The sequence below is a fragment of the Hevea brasiliensis genome, chromosome 16, assembly GCF_030052815.1.
Source record: "Hevea brasiliensis isolate MT/VB/25A 57/8 chromosome 16, ASM3005281v1, whole genome shotgun sequence".
NCBI lineage: Eukaryota > Viridiplantae > Streptophyta > Magnoliopsida > Malpighiales > Euphorbiaceae > Hevea > Hevea brasiliensis.
This window is the reverse complement of record NC_079508.1, coordinates 37,115,601-37,135,797: the sequence shown is the minus strand read 5'-3', so window position 1 is coordinate 37,135,797 and position 20,197 is coordinate 37,115,601. Positions and strand designations below refer to the sequence as shown.

Here is a 20,197-nt window from a genome sequence, read left to right as displayed (position 1 = left end):
AGACCCAACATGCCAAGCAAGCCTTAGCTCTCTTGCTGCAAATGACCATTGTTGGTTTTTCTTTCACCATCCATTGGTTGCTTCAAAATGGCATTATTAGAATTCCCATTTTTTTTCATTTGAGGCTCACTTCTTGCTGGTTCTTTTGAGTTGGTTTCAGGCACGATGTCATTTTTTTTGTTCTTGTAGATGAAGTACAATATCATCTGAACTAATCCAAGAAGGAATATTTGATGTCTGAATATACAAGCAGACACCAAAGAGAAAATTAAGGGTTTGTATTTTAGTGCTTGAAAATTGGTCTAATAATAAGTTTTTGTTGGTAATTAGCTAGCGAAAACGGTTTTGAAGGAGCGAAGTCAGAGGAACACGCAAAGGAGAGCGTTGAAGAACCAGTTGTTGAGGATGAGAAAGCAGAGTCCGCTGCTCTTCGTCCATCTGAGGGGGTTCCTGAAACAACAGGTAAAGAAGAACCCGCTGCAGATGGTCATGACGCTGTTAATACCCAACGGGCTTCTGTTGAGGATTTGAATACAGATGATGCTGAGAAGAAAGAGGAATCGGAGAAACATTCTGAGGAGGACGAGGATCCTGCGTCTGACACTCAAACTACCTCACGCAAAATGGAGGTTCCCAATGATAAGGTGCGCTAAAATAGCCCCAAAATGGTAACTAAAGTCCTCAGGAAAGTGAATTATTAGAAGGGATTTTGAAGGTGATGCTGTAAAGTCTTACTGGGATTAATTGACTTTGAACTATTTTTAGAGTAGGAAATGGTAGCCGTAATTGTACCACAGTGCATAACAGAAATGATTGATATTGCCGCTAACAAAATATATAACCAATTGTATAACGTATACAGAATATATTGTGGCAATCACATTATGGTGATCCCAGTGCATCCATTTTGCTGTTTCTATTTGCTATTTTGATGATTGGATTCTTTACGGAACTTGTTTTTCAAGAAAGCTTTTGACAAATATGTTGCGTAAATACTGTTTTGCGGGTTGGGGTTCTTATTGGAAAGGGTGGAGAAACTATTCGTTACCTGCAGTATAATTCTGGGGCAAAAATTCAAATCACAAGGGATGCTGATGCTAATCCTCAATCCACAACAAGGCCAGTAGAAATAATAGGGACTTTAAGTAATATAAAGAAGGCTGAGAAGCTCATTAATGCTGTCATAGCAGAGGTAGCTGAATTAATTTTATTTCCTAAGTACAACTTCCTTGTGTTTTTTCCCAGTTTTCTTTTTCTTTTCTTTAACATGCTATGAGTTGATTTGGAGATTGTGGTACTGATTTTCTATCATTCCCTAACATAAGCATGATTATTGCAGGCTGATGCTGGTGGTTCCCCCTCCCCTGTAGCTAGGGGCCTACCTAGTGCACAGACCAGTGGAGTGGGAGAACAACTTGAGATGCAAGTTCCAAATGAGAAGGTTGTTGGTTACATTTATAGCTGACGATGCATGGTTATTACAGTAAATACTTATTTGATATTTTTTAAACATACTTACGTAATCAGTCCTTGTACCAGGTTGGTCTGATCATAAGCAGAGGTGGGGACGCCATTAAAGCTCTCCGAGCCAAATCGGGAGCGCGCATTCAGGTAGTTGATGTCATTGGCCTTGCATTGAAATTTGTTTTCGTATAGACTAGGCCTTGATTGTAGTCATTAACATTGTTTAGAAAGTGTTCATCTTAGGATATAACTAACAAGCCTATTTTCATTTAGTTGATACCTCAACATCTTCCAGAAGGGGATGGTGCCAAAGAAAGGACAGTGAGAGTGACTGGTGATAGAAAGCAAATTGAGATGGCTAGAGAAATGATAAAGGATGTTACGAATCAGGTTTGTTATTTACGTTTCTTAGTTTCCGCACAATTCAGGCCTAGTTCCTCTCAGTTGTAATTGCATCTATTTGATAGCTATATTGGTTAATATTTGAGTAGTTTCTAATTGTATTCTTCAATTAATTTTTATGTTGACAAATTTTGTTGAATGGTTATCGCTATCAGTTTTAATCCATTGTGAGACACTCTGGTCATGTGAAATTAAGAATTGAAGAATACAAAATGTGATATTATATATTTGCTAGTGATTGAGTGGTGAATTTTGATGTTCCATATATGATTTTCTTTAATTCCTTGGTCAATGCATGTGTAGGATCTCATGAGCTGTACTCATGCGCCATTAGTGTTTCAAGTTGGCAACATGTTATGAATGTGTGCTTTGCTTTCAGCACCTTGTTATTCATGGTTTTACTTTGATTAGTGGCATCTCATTGAATATACTTTTGTTAAAAAGGGTGGATTTGGCATAAAAATGATCAGCTTAGTGGTGCTTGCTTAACAATGATGTTAGGTATATAATTTATGCGGTGAATGCAGAAAGCAACTCTTTTTTTAAATATTTAATATGATTGGCATCATCTTTAAGAGCAAATTGAAGGGGAAATGCAAATATGTAGAAATTCCTTTAGGATGTAAGACATTTTACATACTTCTGTTTCTGAAGTAGGATTCTAGCAACTGCCTATTGTGATTCCAATTAATGTTTTCTGTGCAAATCTTGTTTGACTGGATCAATGAGATGATGGTCTATATCTCTGGCTTTGCCAAGCTACATGCAGTTGTAGATCATGATTTGTTTTTTTTGCATGTGTAGCACCTTTTTCTCTATTTGAAGGAAGGTTGTGTCATAGTTTTTTGTGGGAATGAGAGCTATTTACTTGATACGTGGGAAGTTGTGGTATTGATGAATGATTCATTCCAAGGTCACTTGAATGCTCTTAGGAAGATCATATATGCAATCCAAGAGGTCGGTTGCCACGATTTATTTATGATGAAGGTGCCGATTTCGAATTGGTTGACTTTAAAAATGCAGATTTGGCTTTTGCCTTTCCCATGGGGCCAGCATTGCTTTCTCGGTGTAGGAATAGACAACCACCATTCACTTTCATCCACTGAAGAGGGATATCAGGCATTAAATCTCGCAATTGCTGGATGTTAATAGTTGGTAAGATTGCTTTGAGACTTGAAAGTTAAAAATCATTCAGTGAGACTGTATTGTATTAACCTTAGTGCTCTTTAGTGCCCCTTCTATGAATGAGACATTTGTTGGAAGAAGTATAATTCGCGGTGAAGTCATTGTGTATGAAGTCATTTTCAGATTGATACATATATTAGTTCATATCTATTGCTGTGCTGAACATATGAAGAATGTGGTACATCTTCTATGACATGTATTGGGCTGCTGCAAAGTTGCAATAAAGGCTCAATTACCGAGTTAAGATTTTGTTGCCCTTGTAACGTGCTAGTTTTCCTAGATGGAGTAACATGATGTGTTGATGAGTTAGCATGAACGAATGATTTAGGACGGTCATTTGATTATTATGAAGATCTTGACTCTTGAAGCATTGGTGTCCTATTAACTCTGATAAATTTTCAACTTCAAAGGCTCCTCCTGAAATTCTAAATGTTTCTCTTTTATGGATTTTCAGTTTTGAGTTTACCTTTTATGCAATTATGTGTTGGTCATTGTGGCAGTGCAGAATTGAACTTGAGATTATAATGTTTGCAACAGTTTTGCAGTTCAACATGATTGTTTCTGCAGTTCATTTTGCCCCATTCTTTTGGTTTGTAAGTTTCTGCAAATTTCATGTATTAAATTGCAGTCTGAATGTAGACATGTGGATTGACTTCCTGATGAACTCTGGGTATGGTAACATATGTAGGCTTCTCTTTAAAGTTCCATTATCTCTGTATGTTTTTTCCAGTCCCATTTTGCTTGACCTGCATCCTTCTTTTTTTGGCCCTTTAGTTCTTTAAAGTTTAATTTTTTATGATATATATATATATATATATATATATATATATATATATATATATATATATATATATATATATATATATATATATATATATATAATGTATTATAATTAGCATCTGCTTAGTTGTATTATACAAATTATTCTCATATATTTCTTTAAATTTTCGTTCTTCTAACAATGGACATTTTGGTAGTTCTGGCCAATATCTTACCATCTGAAAAATTCTTATGCATTTCCTGTCCAATTTTAGGGAACTAAAAAATGAAATCCAACAGATCAATGGATGTTTCAAAAAAATAAATTATGAAGATGAAGGATTATACTTGGGGAAGGTAACGGGTAGCTATTCACGAAAATTATCCTATTTAAATATGAATCTGAACCCGATTAATATATTCTGAAGATGTCCCAAAAATCTGATTAAAATTTATTTTTAAATATCTCAATTTACCCCAAACTCAATTATTATTACTTTTGAATCTATTTAATTTTATATATTTTAATTAATAATTTACATTAATTTAATATTTTTATAAAATATTTAAATTCTATTTATTTAAAATATAATATATAAAAATATATTTTTTATACTTAATTAATTTTTTAGATTCAACTAATAGAAAACTCCAACTGACAGGAATTTTAAACTCGATCGTATACTACCCCAACTCATCTTGTTAGAATTTAATGAATGAATATATGTAAATACCTTACCCGTTATCATCATTAAATTATATTTACAGAGAAGATAGAAGAAGAGAAGGAATTAGGAATTATGATTCTTTCACCGAAGGGAGTTATGGGTCCATTCTTTGTTCATATGCCTAAATTGTAAATGAATTTAGTATGCAATTAAAAAAAAAAGAGTTTTTAGGGATAATCATGTAATTTTAATATAAACAGCCTTGATTAAATCATTTCTTGTAAAATCTGGTCAATTTTAACTTAGATTTGTTTTAAGTTTAAAATTAATCCCATAAAAAAACTAATACAAATAAATTCTTATTATTGATCAGACTCTTTGAATTGTTCACTTGCATGACCACAAATTTATCATTTTCCATCGAGTTCTTTAAGTAAAATAGCACCTCAATATTAATCACTAGCATTAGTTTGGAGATCCTTTTTCCTGTGTTTAAAAATTAATTATAAAAATAATTAATCTTAAAATAAATAAATAAAGAGAATAAAATTTAAGATTTATTCATTCTCTACATTTTAAAAATAAACAAAAATTAAGTTATTTTCAATATTTTAATTTTTATTTTTTGTATAATAAAAAGTTTAGAGGAGGAGACACTCATTATTTTAGGGTTAAGATATATCATCAATAGATCGCTTAGTAAAAAAAATAATTAATAAAGCTTAAACTTTCAACTTAATGGGAGCATTGATTATGTCTTATTAATTAACAAATTTTCATTGGCTTTAATAATTATTTATCAACTATTAATAATTAATTATTAACTATGCAACTGGGCGTCCATATATAGGGGCAGAGAGGAGGAGCTAGTGGGCCATGGCCCCAACTCTCTTGAAAAATTCTTATGTATATATCTTCATAATTTTAATTTTCTTTTAAATTTTAATTATTGACCTAAATAATTTTTTTTGCTTTATTATAATATAGCCAATGTGAATTATATGATTATTTTTAATTTTTCATCATATGTTTAATAAATTTTTATAAAATTGACATCTACAATTTTTTTTTAATTTATTTATACTCCATTATATTATTTTTTTATTAAATAATTATTTTTTTATTAAATAACATTGCTTCCTTCAAAATATATAAATAATAAGTAAATTGGAGGAGGACCTGCGCACAATAATGTTGTTTGTCATTACTGGATGATGGGAAAGTGTAATAGGAACCCCTGTAGGTTCATGCACAAAGAATTGCCACCTCTTTTGTAATAACTGGATGTCAGACAAATGTGATAAAGGAGATGGGTGCCAGTTCTTGCATTCATGGTTTTATGGGGATTGGTTTTCGACATTAGCAAAGCTCAAGGGGCACATACAGTTGATCATTTTTTTGAATTTTTCTTTGACTTTCTAGTAATCCATTCATGTTTTATATAATCTTTGTTTTCTTTTGCATGCAAACAATTTTATGCGCACGAGGAGTTATTGTGTAAACTTATGGATAAATGTTTGATTTTCATTGGTGACTTTTTGTATGATAGGCTGTCTCTGGGATTGCTCTTCCATCAGGATCTGACAAGCTTTTCTCGAGTAGTAGTGATGGAACAGTACATGTTTGGGACTACAATACTGGTCAATCAATAAGAGCGATAAATCTTAGTGTCAAAATTGGGACTTTAATCAGTGAAGGCCCCTGGATATTTGTAGGCTTGCCAAATATTGTTAAGGCTAGTTTACATCTGACTTGTAGTGCTTCATCTAACTTGGTTAGTTTCTGCTTAAGAGCTTATGGCCATTTTGTGTGTGATCTTTCAGGCATAGAACATTGAGACAGCTGTTGAATTTAATCTCGATGGGCCAGTTGGGCAAGTTTATGCTATAGCTATAGCTGATGTTGTTGATATGCTTTTTGCGAGGGCACAGGCAATTGCATCTATAATTTTTTAAGTTGTTGACTTGTTTACCAGTGGATACAATAAGCTTCTAATTATTGATGCCCGATTTTGTGAAAATTTTGAGATGATGCATTAGGTTTTTGTCACATTATTATTGTTTATTGTTCTTAAATTTAAGGGTGAGGTACTGATGTAGCCAAGTTTTTTGTGTGCTCATACCTATGATTTTGGGAAGCTGCTCTCCCATTGATGGCATTGTGTTCAATTGTTATGCTGTAATCTTTCTTTTACGTGATTTTTTTTTTATCATCACCATAAATATGATCTGGAGAAAAAAAAAAAAAGAAGAATTCAAATCCTTTTCCTTTTTGTGTTTGCATGATGGTGCCATTTTGGCTTGGAAAGGGAGTACTAAGAACCCAAATCCTTTTGAACTGGCCTCATCTATGAAAGGTCACACCAGTGCTGTTATATGCTTAACTGTTGGAAGAAATAGGCTATACTCTAGTTCTGTGGACAATACTATAAGGTTAATGCTTATAACCTTAATGTTTTATCCTTTGTATGTGATTTTGTATAGAAGATAGCTCTGATACAGCCCTACACTTTGCAAAACATGTGACTCAATACTCTCAGTCAATTGGATTAAGCAATACATTGTAATTATGTGAATTTTTGAAGCCAACAAGCATATCATTTGTAACGTATCTGATAAGAGTGTATTGTTTTCGCCCTATTAACTCACTGAAGTTGTTCTGAGGCACTATACCCTTATATAATTGGCTTATTTTAAATTAAATTTTTATATCATTAATGCATCTGAGTGATATTTGGAAGAAATTTTATTTCTTTTTGGATTAATTCTTCATGTTTTCTTCCATATCCGATTTCTAAATACATAAGAGTTGAATTTTTTTCTTCATCAGTTTTCCTTTTGTCCCTTCATGTGCATAGGAAGGATATATTTGGTTGTTTGATTCTACTCTCACCCTCCAAATTTTGTTTTTGTTATTTTTCTTTTAGGAGTGGGACCCTGACACTTTATAGTGTGTTCATACATTGAGTGGTCATAATGATGCTGTAACGTCTCTTATTTGTTGGGATCAGTGTCTACTATCTTGTTCATTAGACAAGACAATAAAAGCATGGGCTTTTACTGAAGAGGGTAGCTTGGATGTGATTTATACACATAATGAGGAACATGTAAGTTATTTGTCTCCAACTTCCAAGTTTATACTCTTATGCATTTTAAGTAGACTTTTATTTTTTCTTAGATCTTAGGGTTAGATTTCTTTGAACATTAGTTATTGTGGTATGATTGACCAAGTTTATTTCGGCCTATGGAATGTAGTTCCTAATTTTTATTTAAGCTCTCTTGGTGGATGTAATTTCCGTATACTATCTTTTATTTTTTAAAAAATTGTACTCAGTTTTAAAAATTTGAGTAAAATCAATCCTATTCTCTTTGAGCTACAAAGATTTTGTTTGTTAATTGTCTTAGGCTGTAATATATGAAGTGGCAGCATTTGTTAAAAATGGAATTGTTATTTGTTTATCGATCTTTGTTATTTGATTTCTTATACTCCATTTCACAGTTATTTTATTTTATTCTTTGATTTAAATTGTCAAAGTGATGGTGGAATGAAATAATTTCCGTTGTAAAATTAATATTTCATTGTAATAGGGCATTAATGTTTCTTTGTGGGATGCATGATGCAGAAGCAAAACCAATTTTGTTTTGCTCTTGCAGTAACAATACTGTTTACCTGCATGAACTGCCAACGTAAGTACACACTAAAAGACTTATAGCAATCAACTTGCGGCGAATTGATTTTTTTTTTTATTTTTGGCACTGCCCTACAAAAATAATCCTATTTCATTGTTTAGATTCATTGAGAGGGGTAGGATTTTTTCGAAAAGCGAAGTGAGAACAATTCAGACGGGTCCTGGAGGTCTCTTTTTCACTAGTGATGGAACTGGAACGCTGGACGTTTGGAAGTTGACAGAATCACATGGAAGAGTTATGGAAATAGCATGATATCTCTGTAACTACATGTCTTGCAAAATTTGGTCATCCTATTTGAGTTCTGTTGACTTTTTTTTTTTGTACAAATTATAGAACTACGTGGACCTGATCCTTCATTTTGTAATGGAGGTATGTCCGCAGCCTTCAGGTGCGGTCCAAATTATGTAATAACTCTATTTTATTTGTTTTAAATGTTTGTGGGCTGTCTTTCAATTCACATTTGCATTTCATTTAACTTTTGGATTTTTGTCTTTTGGGCAATGTTGTGTATTAACGAATTGATGTTATTATACTTAAGAATTCATCTTAAGACCCCATATTCTTTATTTATAGTTCAAAAGAAAATATTTATAGTTCAAAGCTTCTACCTGTCTATACGTATGTACAGTAAACTAAAACAAAATAATTATCCAGAAGAAGCTGGTAAAGTGAAAGAGAGGATAATACTGAAGAAGGGCGGTTACTGCTGAAATTAGCAAAAAGGATCTAAAGTATTTAAAAAAATTAAGAGGTGAGCACAACTACTCAGTCAGTAGATAAATAAATAACAAAGGGGAACAAATAAGGTTTTGGTACTTAATAGTACCAATTTCTATATATTTGAATAGGTCAGCAGAATAAATATCATTTAATCTAAATCATGTAGCTGAACTAAAATAAAATTCATGCTGTAATAATATTGCTAAAATAAACATATCGAAATCGTAGTATCTGCAATATCCTCATACACTCGCAAAATGCTTTATGTATATAACACTGGCATCTTAAGCACAATAATAAACTCTGGCAGCTTGTGAGCAATGTTGGTACCTTGGGCTTTATAATGACATAAAAATAACCCAAGAGCAAAAAAAATAGTGATCATACACATGTACAGAGCTACATCCAAAGGGCGACCACCTAATATGTGCTCCAAAGGCTATGTGTATATCAAGCGCTATTCTACAGACAATATAAATATAAGCTGACCTAAAAATAAATCACTCGTCATCAAGGTGCTATCTATTCAGTGCGTATATTGAGTATATTCAGCCATTTATTCAGCTGTAAATTGTAAATTTCATTTTATTTAATAATAAATATAAAATTATCATTCTCTGTTTTCATTTTCATAATTAGAAATAACATAAATAATTTACAGCTCCTATTGTAGAGCTGATAGAAAATACAACTAATAGGTACTGTTTCAGCTATCAACTATCTTTTTAATGGGTTTACCAAACACATTGATTCAGTTATTTGGATGTTTATAAGCTGTCAGCTACATTCAACAGATGAACTAAATACCTCTTTAAAATAAATTGAATTTAAAAATATTTGAAAAAAAGCATTACTATTTTTAAAATAAAAGAATGAAAGATTTTTGAAAAAAATTGTAAAAAACAACAGAAAAGCTTGTAAAAAAAAAGAAAAAGCCAGGAAAATGTCAGGGTTACCTATTATTGAAACGATAATCCTAGTTTTTTTGTTGGAAAAAAAATAAGAGAAACAAGTAAAGAAATAAAAAAGCAAAAAAAAAAAACCTATGAAAAAGGCCAATGAACTCTAATGTAAATAAGCAGGCAATGAACTCTAATGTAAATAAGCACATATGGTAAAAGAGATCTTTTACTTTTCTTAAGAACAATAAAAAGTCACATTCTTTTAGTATATAGTAATAATTTGTTAGTCATGCCCTTGCTTTCACAATCTCAACTTCAAAGGTACTAAAGGCTCTCCATTTTAGCATGTTAGGCCTTCACTTACCTAAGGGCTGTTTGCAATCGGTGTTTAGGAAAGGATCTAAAGGCTCTCGATGGAAGTGATTAATTACGTAACTTCATAAATCACCTTTTAGCTATTGAATTCAACACTGTTCAAGATTTCAAGTTGAAAGACATCAACAACAACCATGTTGGTATTGAGCTTGAAGTCTAATGCATATGCTCCTGCATTAGGATTAGTACGGAACTAGAATCAAATCGGAATCAGACTTGTCAAAACTCGAACCAAAAGCAGTCAAAATCAGAACCATCATCAAACCGAACGGAAATCATCCTCCATAGTTTAGTTCAACTTCAAGAAATCATGAAATCGTGAACCATCGATTCTAAACTTAATCAAACCAGCAATTCAATTTGAAGAAACTAGGCTTGCTAGTAGCTAGACCCAACACCCCGCCAAAGAGCCAGGCACTAGGCCCAGAACGCTAGCAATCCCTTGCTCTCTAAAAGCAAATTATAGTTAGGTCAATTAAAGTTAAAAAAAAAATATTCTATCTTTTTTTACTTTACTATAATACATTTAAAAAATAATAATAGTAAAATTACATTTTGTCCTTGGTAACAAAAAAAAAAGTTTTTAGGGATAATTTTGAAATTAAAAAATTTACAATAACTCTATAAATACCCCCACCCAGCCTTATTTTGTGCACAAAAATGTAAAATTCTCTTAAATCCTCTATGCAATTATTCTCAAAACTTTCTTTAGTTCCCAGTTACAATTACAATAGCTCTACAAAATACTCCAATCCACTAATTTTTTTTAGCTAAAATTAATTTTATCTCTTTTTAGTTCTATAACTTTCTTTTAATTATGTCCTACACATTTCTTATTAGTTTTTCGTGAAAACAAAAATAATTTCATTTTTCTATTGACACCGTCCGAAATTGCCTTCCAAATCACCCTAAACTGCACTCCAAATCACCTTAAACCATCAAACCGTTTCAAACTAAGGCTCAAACTGGAACCAACAGTTAATTTCTAATTTGTTTTTAACAAAATTTTGGTTCATAAATTTAAATTTTATTTAATTAATTGATATTTTTTTATTATTAAAATTAGACTCAAGATTTATTAATTGATGTAAAATAATAATAATGTCTTCTCTGATAATATACACATTAATTTGTTTTTCTTTTCATTTTTTTTCTTCTAGATAAGATAGAAACCCATCTGGTCGAGATAGCATTGCCGAGTTTTTGAGGTTTGTTCAAACCCATTTCAATATAACAAGATTCAACTTCCAAGAAACTCTCTCCTTTCTTAAAGTTATGTGGCTATGAGGCCATATAGAGCAACAAATTCATAGACTACAGCTTCTCAACTTTTGAGGTTAATAAAATGCCTTGAATCACAGAGCCTAGCAGTAGAACCAACATAAACCAAGAACCCAAATAATTGTAACAAAGTCTCACTATTACTAGCCGAAACAATCCCAATAGCTTGGTGCCATATGCTGCAAAAGAAGTATTGCCACAAACCACAAAAACAAAATAATTACACTTAAAGCTAAGATCTTTAAGGACTGCCTCCTGCATAAAATATGCTGCAATGACTCTATTTCAAGAAACTTTATTGCCACAAAGAAACTGCCCCCGTCACTTAGTAAGTCAGCATCTTTCTGCACTCCTCAATTTTAGTTTCGAAAGTGTTATTTTTCTTTTTTTGGGTTTAATGTCATACACTTTGTATGCCGTTTTATATGTTTGATACCGACCCTTTTTTTTTCTTGGAGTTAACTCCAAATTCCAGTGGCAATGATAACCCTCCCTACATAGTTGCCACTATAGCATTTTTAAAATGTTTGATAAAAATGTGAAGCCTGACTGGTAAAAATAACGGTCAGTTTGCAACTAGATTCTCAAGATGGCATAGTTGTGGGTGTGTTTAGGTGTGACAATCCGTTATTATCTAAGCTTAGCTTCAGATTTGGAAAATAGGGACACCATTCCCACCTTTGTAATTATGCAATAAAATAAAATTATGTGAGTTGGCTTCTAGAGTCTAAGGTTGATTGACAGAAAATTGAGTCTGATTTCAATTGAAACACTAATTTATTAACGGAGTTTAAATTTAAGGACTAAATTATTGTCAAAAACAAATTAAGGATTGATATGTGGATTTTTCTATACCTTATGGGCTTAATTGTAATTCATCCTATATTTTAATTAAAGTTCTAATCATAATAAACAGCAAAATTTTTTTACTTTTGCAATTTATTCATAGCGTTTCAATTTTGGCACAAAAATACAAATCTTCAAATATTGAAAAAAATTTATCTAAATGAAAAAAAAAATCTCTCTTCCTCTCTCTCCCTTAGTATATAGAAAATCTTGCTATAATTTCTGAGATGTTTTCTCTACATATCAAGGATGAAGTTGCTATATAAAAAAAAAAAAAAAAAAGAACCCTCCCAATTTTTATTATAAGTATAGTGTTAACTTTTTGTTTATTTTGTCCTTTAGAGATAATCAATAGTGAATGATATGAATGTAATCATTTAACAGTTAAAAATAATTAAAATGAGATAAAATTTTGAATTAAATATTGCAATAAAAAACTCAAAAGTTTTGATATATATAAGTGAGATTGATTGTGTAATACTCTATATATTTTTTCTTACGTGTAAAATTAGTTATGTAATACTATAATTAGCATTATTTTTTAATTATAATAGCATAGACTATTTCCAATTTATCATCAATTAAGAAATTGTATTTTATAAAATCACATTATTAAAGTGTTTATCTATAAAAAAGATAAAAATGTATTTTAAATTTAGTTTATAATTTACTTAGATTTTATTTGAATTACATACAACTCAACTCAACTCAACTAAGCCTTTATCCCAAAAATTTGGGGTCGGCTATATAGATTCGCTTTTTCCACTCTGAACGATTTTGGGTTAAATCCTCAGAAATGTTTAATGCTTCTAAGTCATGTTGTACTACTCTCCTCCAAGTTAATTTAGGTCTACCCCTTTTTTTCTTTCTATCCTCTAACCTAATGTGCTCTACTTGTCTAACTGGAGCCTCCGTATGTCTACGCTTCACTTGACCAAACCACCTCAATCTCCCTTCTCTCAACTTATCTTCAATTGGCACCACTCCTACCTTTTCTCTAATACTCTCATTACGGACTTTATCTAGTCTAGTATGGCCACTCATCCACCTTAACATTCTCATCTCTGCAACTCTTATCTTAGATGCATATGACTCTTTCAGTGCCCAACACTCACTACCATATAACATAGTCGGTCGTATGGCTGTACAGTAAAATTTTCCTTTCAACTTATTGGGAATCTTACGATCACATAAAACTCTCGTGGCACGTCTCCACTTCAACCATCGGACTTTAATCCTATGACTAACATCCTCCTCACATCCCCCATCTACTTGAAGGACTGAACCTAGATATTTAAAGTGATTACTTTGGGATAGTACCACTCCATTCAAACTAACTCCTTCCCTATCACCCGTTTGGCCTTCACTGACCTTGCAATGCATGTATTCTGTCTTCGTTCTACTTAATTTAAAATCGTTTGACTCTAGAGTGCTTCTCCAAAGTTCTAGCTTCCTATTGACTCCTTCTCGTGTCTCATCTATCAGAACAATATCATCCGCAAACATCATGCACCAAGGAATACTCTCTTGTATATGTTTCAGTTCATCTAAAACTAATGTAAAAAGGTAAGGGCTTATGGTGATCCTTGGTGTAATCCAATTGAGATCGGAAAATCACTTGTGTCCCCTCCCACTGTGCGCACAATAGTAGTTGCTCCTTCATACATATCTTTCAATACTTGTATGTACCTAATAGATACCCTCTTTTGTTCTAACACATTCCATAAGACCTCTCTTGGAACACTATCATAAGCCTTCTCCAAATCAATAAAAACCATGTGTAGATCTTTCTTCACATCTCTATATTTCTCCATCAAGCTTCTAATGAGAAAGATCGCTTCCATAGTTGAGCAATGGGCATGAAACCAAATTGATTGAGAGAGATAGAAGTATCATGACGTAGTCGATGCTCCACAACTCTCTCCCACAACTTCATAGTATGGCTCATGAGTTTAATTCCCCTATAGTTTGAGCAACTCTGTATGTCTCCCTTATTTTTAAAAATAGGTACTAAAATACTCTTCCTCCATTCATCAGGCATTTTCTTTGAGTTTAGAATCTTATTAAATAATTTAGTTAACCATGCCACTCCCATATCTCCCAAATACTTCCACACTTCAATTGGTATTTCATCGGGTCCACAGGCTTTTGATGCATGCATTTTAGATCATCATTTAGGAGTAATTTTTGCACATAATTTACCCTTATTCATAGCTATTATTTTAGATATTAGTATATATTTAGTCAATTTTGCAATTTTCACATTTCTTAGTTTAATTTTTGGAATTTATTTGCTTTGTAGGTTAAATCTGGAGAAATTTGATGAATTTTGATCAGAGTAGCCATTTGGAGGAGATTAAAGTCGAATTGCAAAAAATTTTGAAGTTGAGTTAAAAATGGCCGAGAGCGACACAACCTGCAGCACAACCGAATTAGCTTATGTCGCAGGTTGTGTCGATCGTCAGATATTCACGCCGAGAGCGACACAACCCGCGACACAACTGACTCGGCTTATGTCGTTTTTACTGGAAAATTTTTGACGTGGCATTTCCGTTACTCGACCTTTTACCTCACTTTCTCTGGATCCTTCCCCCTTTTACCCATTCTAGAACAGTCCCCTTGCCTATATAAAGTGCCCTTTATCACTTTCTTTCCATAGAGAGCAAGGAAGGCATTTTTAGAAAGATAGAAAGAGGGAAAGGGAGGAGCATCTTCTGCATCTTCTTCCAGCAGCAGCAAGGATCACGTTTCTGCACTTTTCTGCAGAGATCCTGCTGCAAATCTGCTGGGTTTTTCTACCCCTTTAAGCTTACATTTCCATTATTTCTTCATTTCTTCATTTGGGTTTATTTTTAAACAATAATTTGTGAGTAGTTGATTGAGATTCTAGAGATGGGTTTGTAAATATTGATTTGTTTTGTGGTTTTGAACTGATTTAGCCATTTAAATGAAGATTGTTATATTTTGATTTATTGCTTGTGTGCTTATTTCCTTGCTTGATGAATGGGCCCTCACTAAGTTAAGTTTTAATCCTTAATAGATGGACTGAAAAGTGAATATTGGGGATGGATAATCTTGCAATAAACTTTATTTTCTTGGTGTTAGAAATAAGCTAAGAAGATTAAGGGGAACTTTCCAAAAATCAATTAGAGCATTAATTGGGTTTTTGTTAGGTTTGAAATACCGTGAAAACTGGGTTTGATTTAATGAAAACCAATTTTGAGATGCTTGAAAAAGGTTTCAAAAATTTAAGAATTGATTTCCCTCAAAATTGCAATTCTCATGTGTTTGGCTAAATTAGAGAAAAATCACATGCAAACAATATTGAAAATCCAATCTCTAGAATCAATTTATTTTTCATTGAAGTTAGATATAAATTCTCCAAACCTCATAAATAGCAATTTCAATTTAAATCCAATATCTAGAATTACTTTATTTTTTTAGATTTAATTCTTCTTAATTTCATAAATAGAAATTTCAAATTAATTTTTGGTAATCTAGTCTAATTAATTTTAGTTAATTGTTTGATTTAGCATTAATTCCCTAAATACCAATTTTAATTCCAAATTTCATTTTACATCTTTAATTTTTGTCTTAATTTTAATTTTTAGATTTTATTTTTAATATCTTTTAATTTTTGTCATTCTAATTTGCTTATACTTTTATTTCCAATTTAAGCACAATTCCCTGTGGGATCGATATCATTTTAAAACTATACTACTGTGACCCGTGCACTTGCGGACACACCGTATCAAGTTTTTAGCGCCGTTGCCGGGGAATTGTTTGTTTTTAAGTTGGATTTTAATTGTTTTAAGCTAATTAGAATTTTTATTTTATTTTATTTTCACTATTGTTCCTTGTGTTTTTCAGGTACTTTTCTTGTTTATGAGACGATCGAAAAGCACAAGTGATACTGAATTGTTGTTCAACCCAGAAATTGAAAAATTCTGTCGAGCCAACAAAAAGGAGTACAAGAGAAGAAAAGAAGCAGAAAAAGAAGAACAACAAATATTTGAGCAAGAGGAGACAATAGAAAATATGGAGAATCAAAATAGAGCTATTGGTGGAGACAATGGAGGAAACGAGCAAAACGGGCAAAATGCTGTGGTTAATCAAAATGATCCTCAAAGAAGATACATGTTAGACTATGCTTTTCCTAGATGTACTGATGTGAGAGATAACAGACCTATTATTGGAGCTAATCAATTTGAATTAAAAACTGGTCTTATTCAAATGGTTCAGAATTCACAATTTGGAGGTAGCCCACTTGAAAATCCTCATTCTCATTTGAAGAAATTTTTGATGATATGTGGTACACAAAGACAACCTGGAGTTTCTGATGAAGTTATTCGGCTCACCTTATTTCCATTTTCTCTTCGGGATTCAGCATTGGAGTGGTATGACTCACTCCCACAAGCTATTATAGCTACTTGGGAGCAGCTATCTCAAGCTTTTCTATCTCAATTTTTCCCACCTGGGAAAACTACTCATTTGAGGAATTTGATGGTAGCTTTTAAACCAAGAGATGATGAAACTTTGTATGAATCCTGGATGAGATTTAAGGAGCTTGAAAGGCAATGTCCTCATCATGAAATACCCAAATGGATGATTGTTCAGAATTTCTACACTGCAGTTACTCCACCATAAGAAACACAATTGATTCACAAGGTGAGGAGATTTCATGAGAATGACAAGTGAAGAATGCTATGATCTATTAGAGAAGATTGCTCATAATACCCATTTGTGGGGAAATCCTAGAGCACTTGAGCCAAAGAAAGCTGGGATCTATGAACTTGACTCAGTTAACTACATGAATGCAAGATTTGATCAGTTGACTCAGCTTCTTAGTGATTTTTGCACAAAGGCAACAACCTCAACTCCTACAACTATGCAACAAGTTGCCTTCACAAATGGAACTCAAAGTTGTGGAGTTGATTATTCTTCTTATGGTGATGATTATTTGCAAGAGCAAGCTGCTTATGCAGGAAGTTATCAACAAAAACCTATGGGAAATTCTTATTCTAATATGAACAACTCAACATGGAGACCACAAGCAACTTTTGCTCAACAAGGCCAAAGCTCAAATTATCCTCATAACCAGCAGTTTATGCAGCAGAACAAGCCTCAATTTCATCCCACAAGACAACCACCACCTGGATATCAAGCAAGAGCACAACAATCCCTTCCACCTCATGAACCGAAGCCATCCTTGGAAAGCATGATGGAGAAATTTTTTGCTGAACAAAGCAAAATGAATGGCAAATTGGAGGAAGAAATGCAACACATGAGACAAACCATGGATCAATTACAAGTCCACAACCGCATGTTGGAGACTCAATTGGCGCAACAAGCAAGCTCATCAGGAAGCAATTCCTATGGGAAACTACCTAGCCAACCACAAAACCCTCATGAGCAATGTAAGGTTGTAACCTTGAGAAGTGGTAAAAAAGTTGGTCAAGAGAGTGAAAACAAGAGAGAAGAAAAAGAGAGCACAAAAGAAGAAAATTTAGTTGAGAGCAAGAAAAATGAAAAAGAAGAAGAAAGCAAAAGTGAGCAAGATGAGGGAGAGAAACCATACATCCCACCTGAACCTTACAAACCCACCCTTCCCTACCCTCAAAGATTCATCAAGCATAAACTAGACAAACAATTTGGCAAGTTCCTTGAAGTGCTAAAGAAATTGTATATCAATGTGCCATTCACTGAGGCACTATCCCAAATGCCAAGTTATGCCAAGTTTTTGAAGGAGATTCTTTCCAACAAGAGAAGGCTAGAAGATTATGACACCATCAACTTGGGAGAGCAATGCAGTGCTATAATCCAGAAGAAGTTACCTCCCAAACTCAAAGATCCGGGTGTGTTTTCCATTCCTTGTCATATTGGTGATAATTGTGTGGCAAATGCTTTATGTGACCTTGGAGCTAGCGTCAGCCTAATGCCTCTTTCAATATATGAGAAGTTGAATATGGGAGAATTGAAGCCCACAAACATGTATCTTTCATTAGCTGACCGTTCAATTAAGTATCCTAAGGCATTCTTGAAAATGTGCCTATCAAGGTTGGGAAATTCTACATTCCGGTGGATTTTGTCATTTTAGATATGGAAGAATACACAAAAGTTCCTATCTTATTGGGAAGACCCTTTTTGGCAACAGCTGGTGCATTAATTGATGTGAAGGGTGAGCAATTGACACTTAGAGTGGGAGATGATCAAATGATATTCAACATCAATCCAGCCATGAAAAGAAAACATGAAGAAGTTGAGTCTTGTTTGCGGGTAGACATTATTGATGAGATTGTTCAAGAGCATTTCAGACAAAGTTATCCACAAGACCCACTTGAAAATTGCTTAGTCCATGATGGGAGCATTGATGATGATAATCACAACATGGCTATTTTTGCGCAATACTTGGAAAGCTCTCCACCACATCCTGAAGCCACAATTTTTCAACTTGAAGGAGTACAAAATCTGGAGATCAAACCACCATCATTAAAGGTAGAGGATGCCAAAAAGGTAGATCTTAAACCTCTTCCTTCCAACCTCAGGTATGCTTTTCTTGGACCCAATGAAACATATCCTGTTATAATTAATGCATGTTTGACTAATATTGAGATTGACAAATTGTTGAGAGTTTTGAGAGAATATAGAAGAGTTTTGGGTTATGCAATTGATGATATAAAGGGAATTAGTCCAACAGTTTGTATGCATAGGATTTTCCTAGAGCCAAATAGTAAACCTTCCATTGAACACCAAAGAAGATTGAATCCTACAATGAAGGATGTTGTGAAAAAGGAAATCCTAAAATTACTAGCTGCTGGAATTATTTACCCCATTTCGAAAGGAGTGGGTTAGTCCTGTGCATGTTGTACCAAAAAGGTGGGGTGACAGTTGTTAAAAATGAGAATAATGAATTGATACCCACTAGAATCATTACAGTTGGAGAATGTGCATAGACTATAGGAAGTTGAACAATGCCACAAGAAAAGACCATTTTCCCTTCCTTTTATGGATCAAATGTTAGAGAGATTAGCCAAGCATTCATTCTTTTGTTACTTAGATGGATATTCGGTTTCTTTCAAATTCCAATACATCCCGATGACCAAGAAAAACTACCTTTACTGTCCCTATGGCACCTTTGCCTATCGAAGGATGCCATTCGGATTGTGTAATGCGCCCGCACATTTCAAAGGTGCATGATGGCCATTTTTTCTGATTTTATTGAAGAAATTATGGAGGTCTTCATGGATGACTTTTCAAGATATGGCACTAATTTTGATTCATGCTTGACTAATTTGTCTAAAATTTTGCAGAGATGTCTTGATAATGATCCGTGTTGAATTGGGAGAAATGCCACTTTATGGTCCAAGAGGGAATCGTTTTAGGGCATTTAATCTCAAATAGGGGAATTGAAGTGGATAGAGCTAAAATAGAAATTATTGAAAAAATGCCCCCTCCAACCACTGTCAAAGGAGTGCGGAGTTTCCTTGGACATGCCGGGTTTTACCGGCGATTTATTCAGGATTTTTCTAAACTCGCTAAACCCTTAACAAATCTTTTGAATCATGATGTTAAATTTGATTTTAATCAAGATTGTATGGTTGCTTTTTGCAGGTTAAAGACGGCATTAACAACAGCTCCTATCATGCAACCCCCGGATTGGACTTTGCCATTCGAAATCATGTGTGATGCAAGCGAGTTTGCTGTTGGAGTTGTCCTTGGCCAGCGAAAAGATAGAAAACCTTATGCCATTTACTATGCAAGCCGAACCCTTGATGAAGCCCAAGTCAATTACGCTACAACTGAAAAGGAGTTCCTTGCGGTAGTATTTGCACTCAATAAATTTCGTTCTTATTTGGTCAACTCAAAGGTAATTGTTTTCACTGATCATGCAGCAATAAAGTATTTA

General features: G+C 33.3%; 1 protein-coding gene and 1 non-coding gene across 5 annotated transcripts; one reads left to right on the top strand and one right to left on the bottom strand.

The window, feature by feature from the left end:
* LOC131174431 (uncharacterized) lies at positions 1 to 3,292 on the top strand. Of its 4 annotated transcripts, none has more exons than XM_058137719.1 (6): positions 1 to 644; positions 1,028 to 1,192; positions 1,340 to 1,441; positions 1,540 to 1,614; positions 1,738 to 1,854; positions 2,890 to 3,292. In XM_058137719.1, the coding sequence occupies exons 1-6, from the start codon at positions 624 to 626 to the stop codon at positions 3,013 to 3,015; spliced, it is 606 nt and encodes a 201-aa protein (XP_057993702.1). In that variant the 5' UTR covers positions 1 to 623; the 3' UTR covers positions 3,016 to 3,292. The 4 variants fall into 4 exon arrangements, with proteins under 4 accessions (XP_057993702.1, XP_057993700.1, XP_057993703.1 ...); XM_058137717.1 differs by having other exon boundaries at positions 9 to 644; positions 2,671 to 3,292; XM_058137720.1 differs by having other exon boundaries at positions 13 to 644; positions 1,540 to 1,611.
* Positions 3,293 to 16,779: 13,487 nt separating this feature from the next.
* LOC131175151 (small nucleolar RNA R71) lies at positions 16,780 to 16,886 on the bottom strand. Its single transcript, XR_009145313.1, has one exon. It is a non-coding gene; the product is annotated as a small nucleolar RNA R71 (small nucleolar RNA).
* Positions 16,887 to 20,197: the final 3,311 nt, after the last annotated feature.

What these genes read in the sequence shown, in the direction of transcription:
- LOC131174431 (XM_058137717.1), top strand. Translation starts at nt 624, where the DNA reads ATGGAGGTTCCCAATGATAAG. An exon ending in TGCAAGTTCCAAATGAGAAG is followed by an intron (nt 1,442 to 1,539) that starts GTTGTTGGTTAC and finishes TCCTTGTACCAG; the next exon opens with GTTGGTCTGATCATAAGCAG. An exon ending in CGGGAGCGCGCATTCAGGTA is followed by an intron (nt 1,615 to 1,737) that starts GTTGATGTCATT and finishes ATTTTCATTTAG; the next exon opens with TTGATACCTCAACATCTTCC.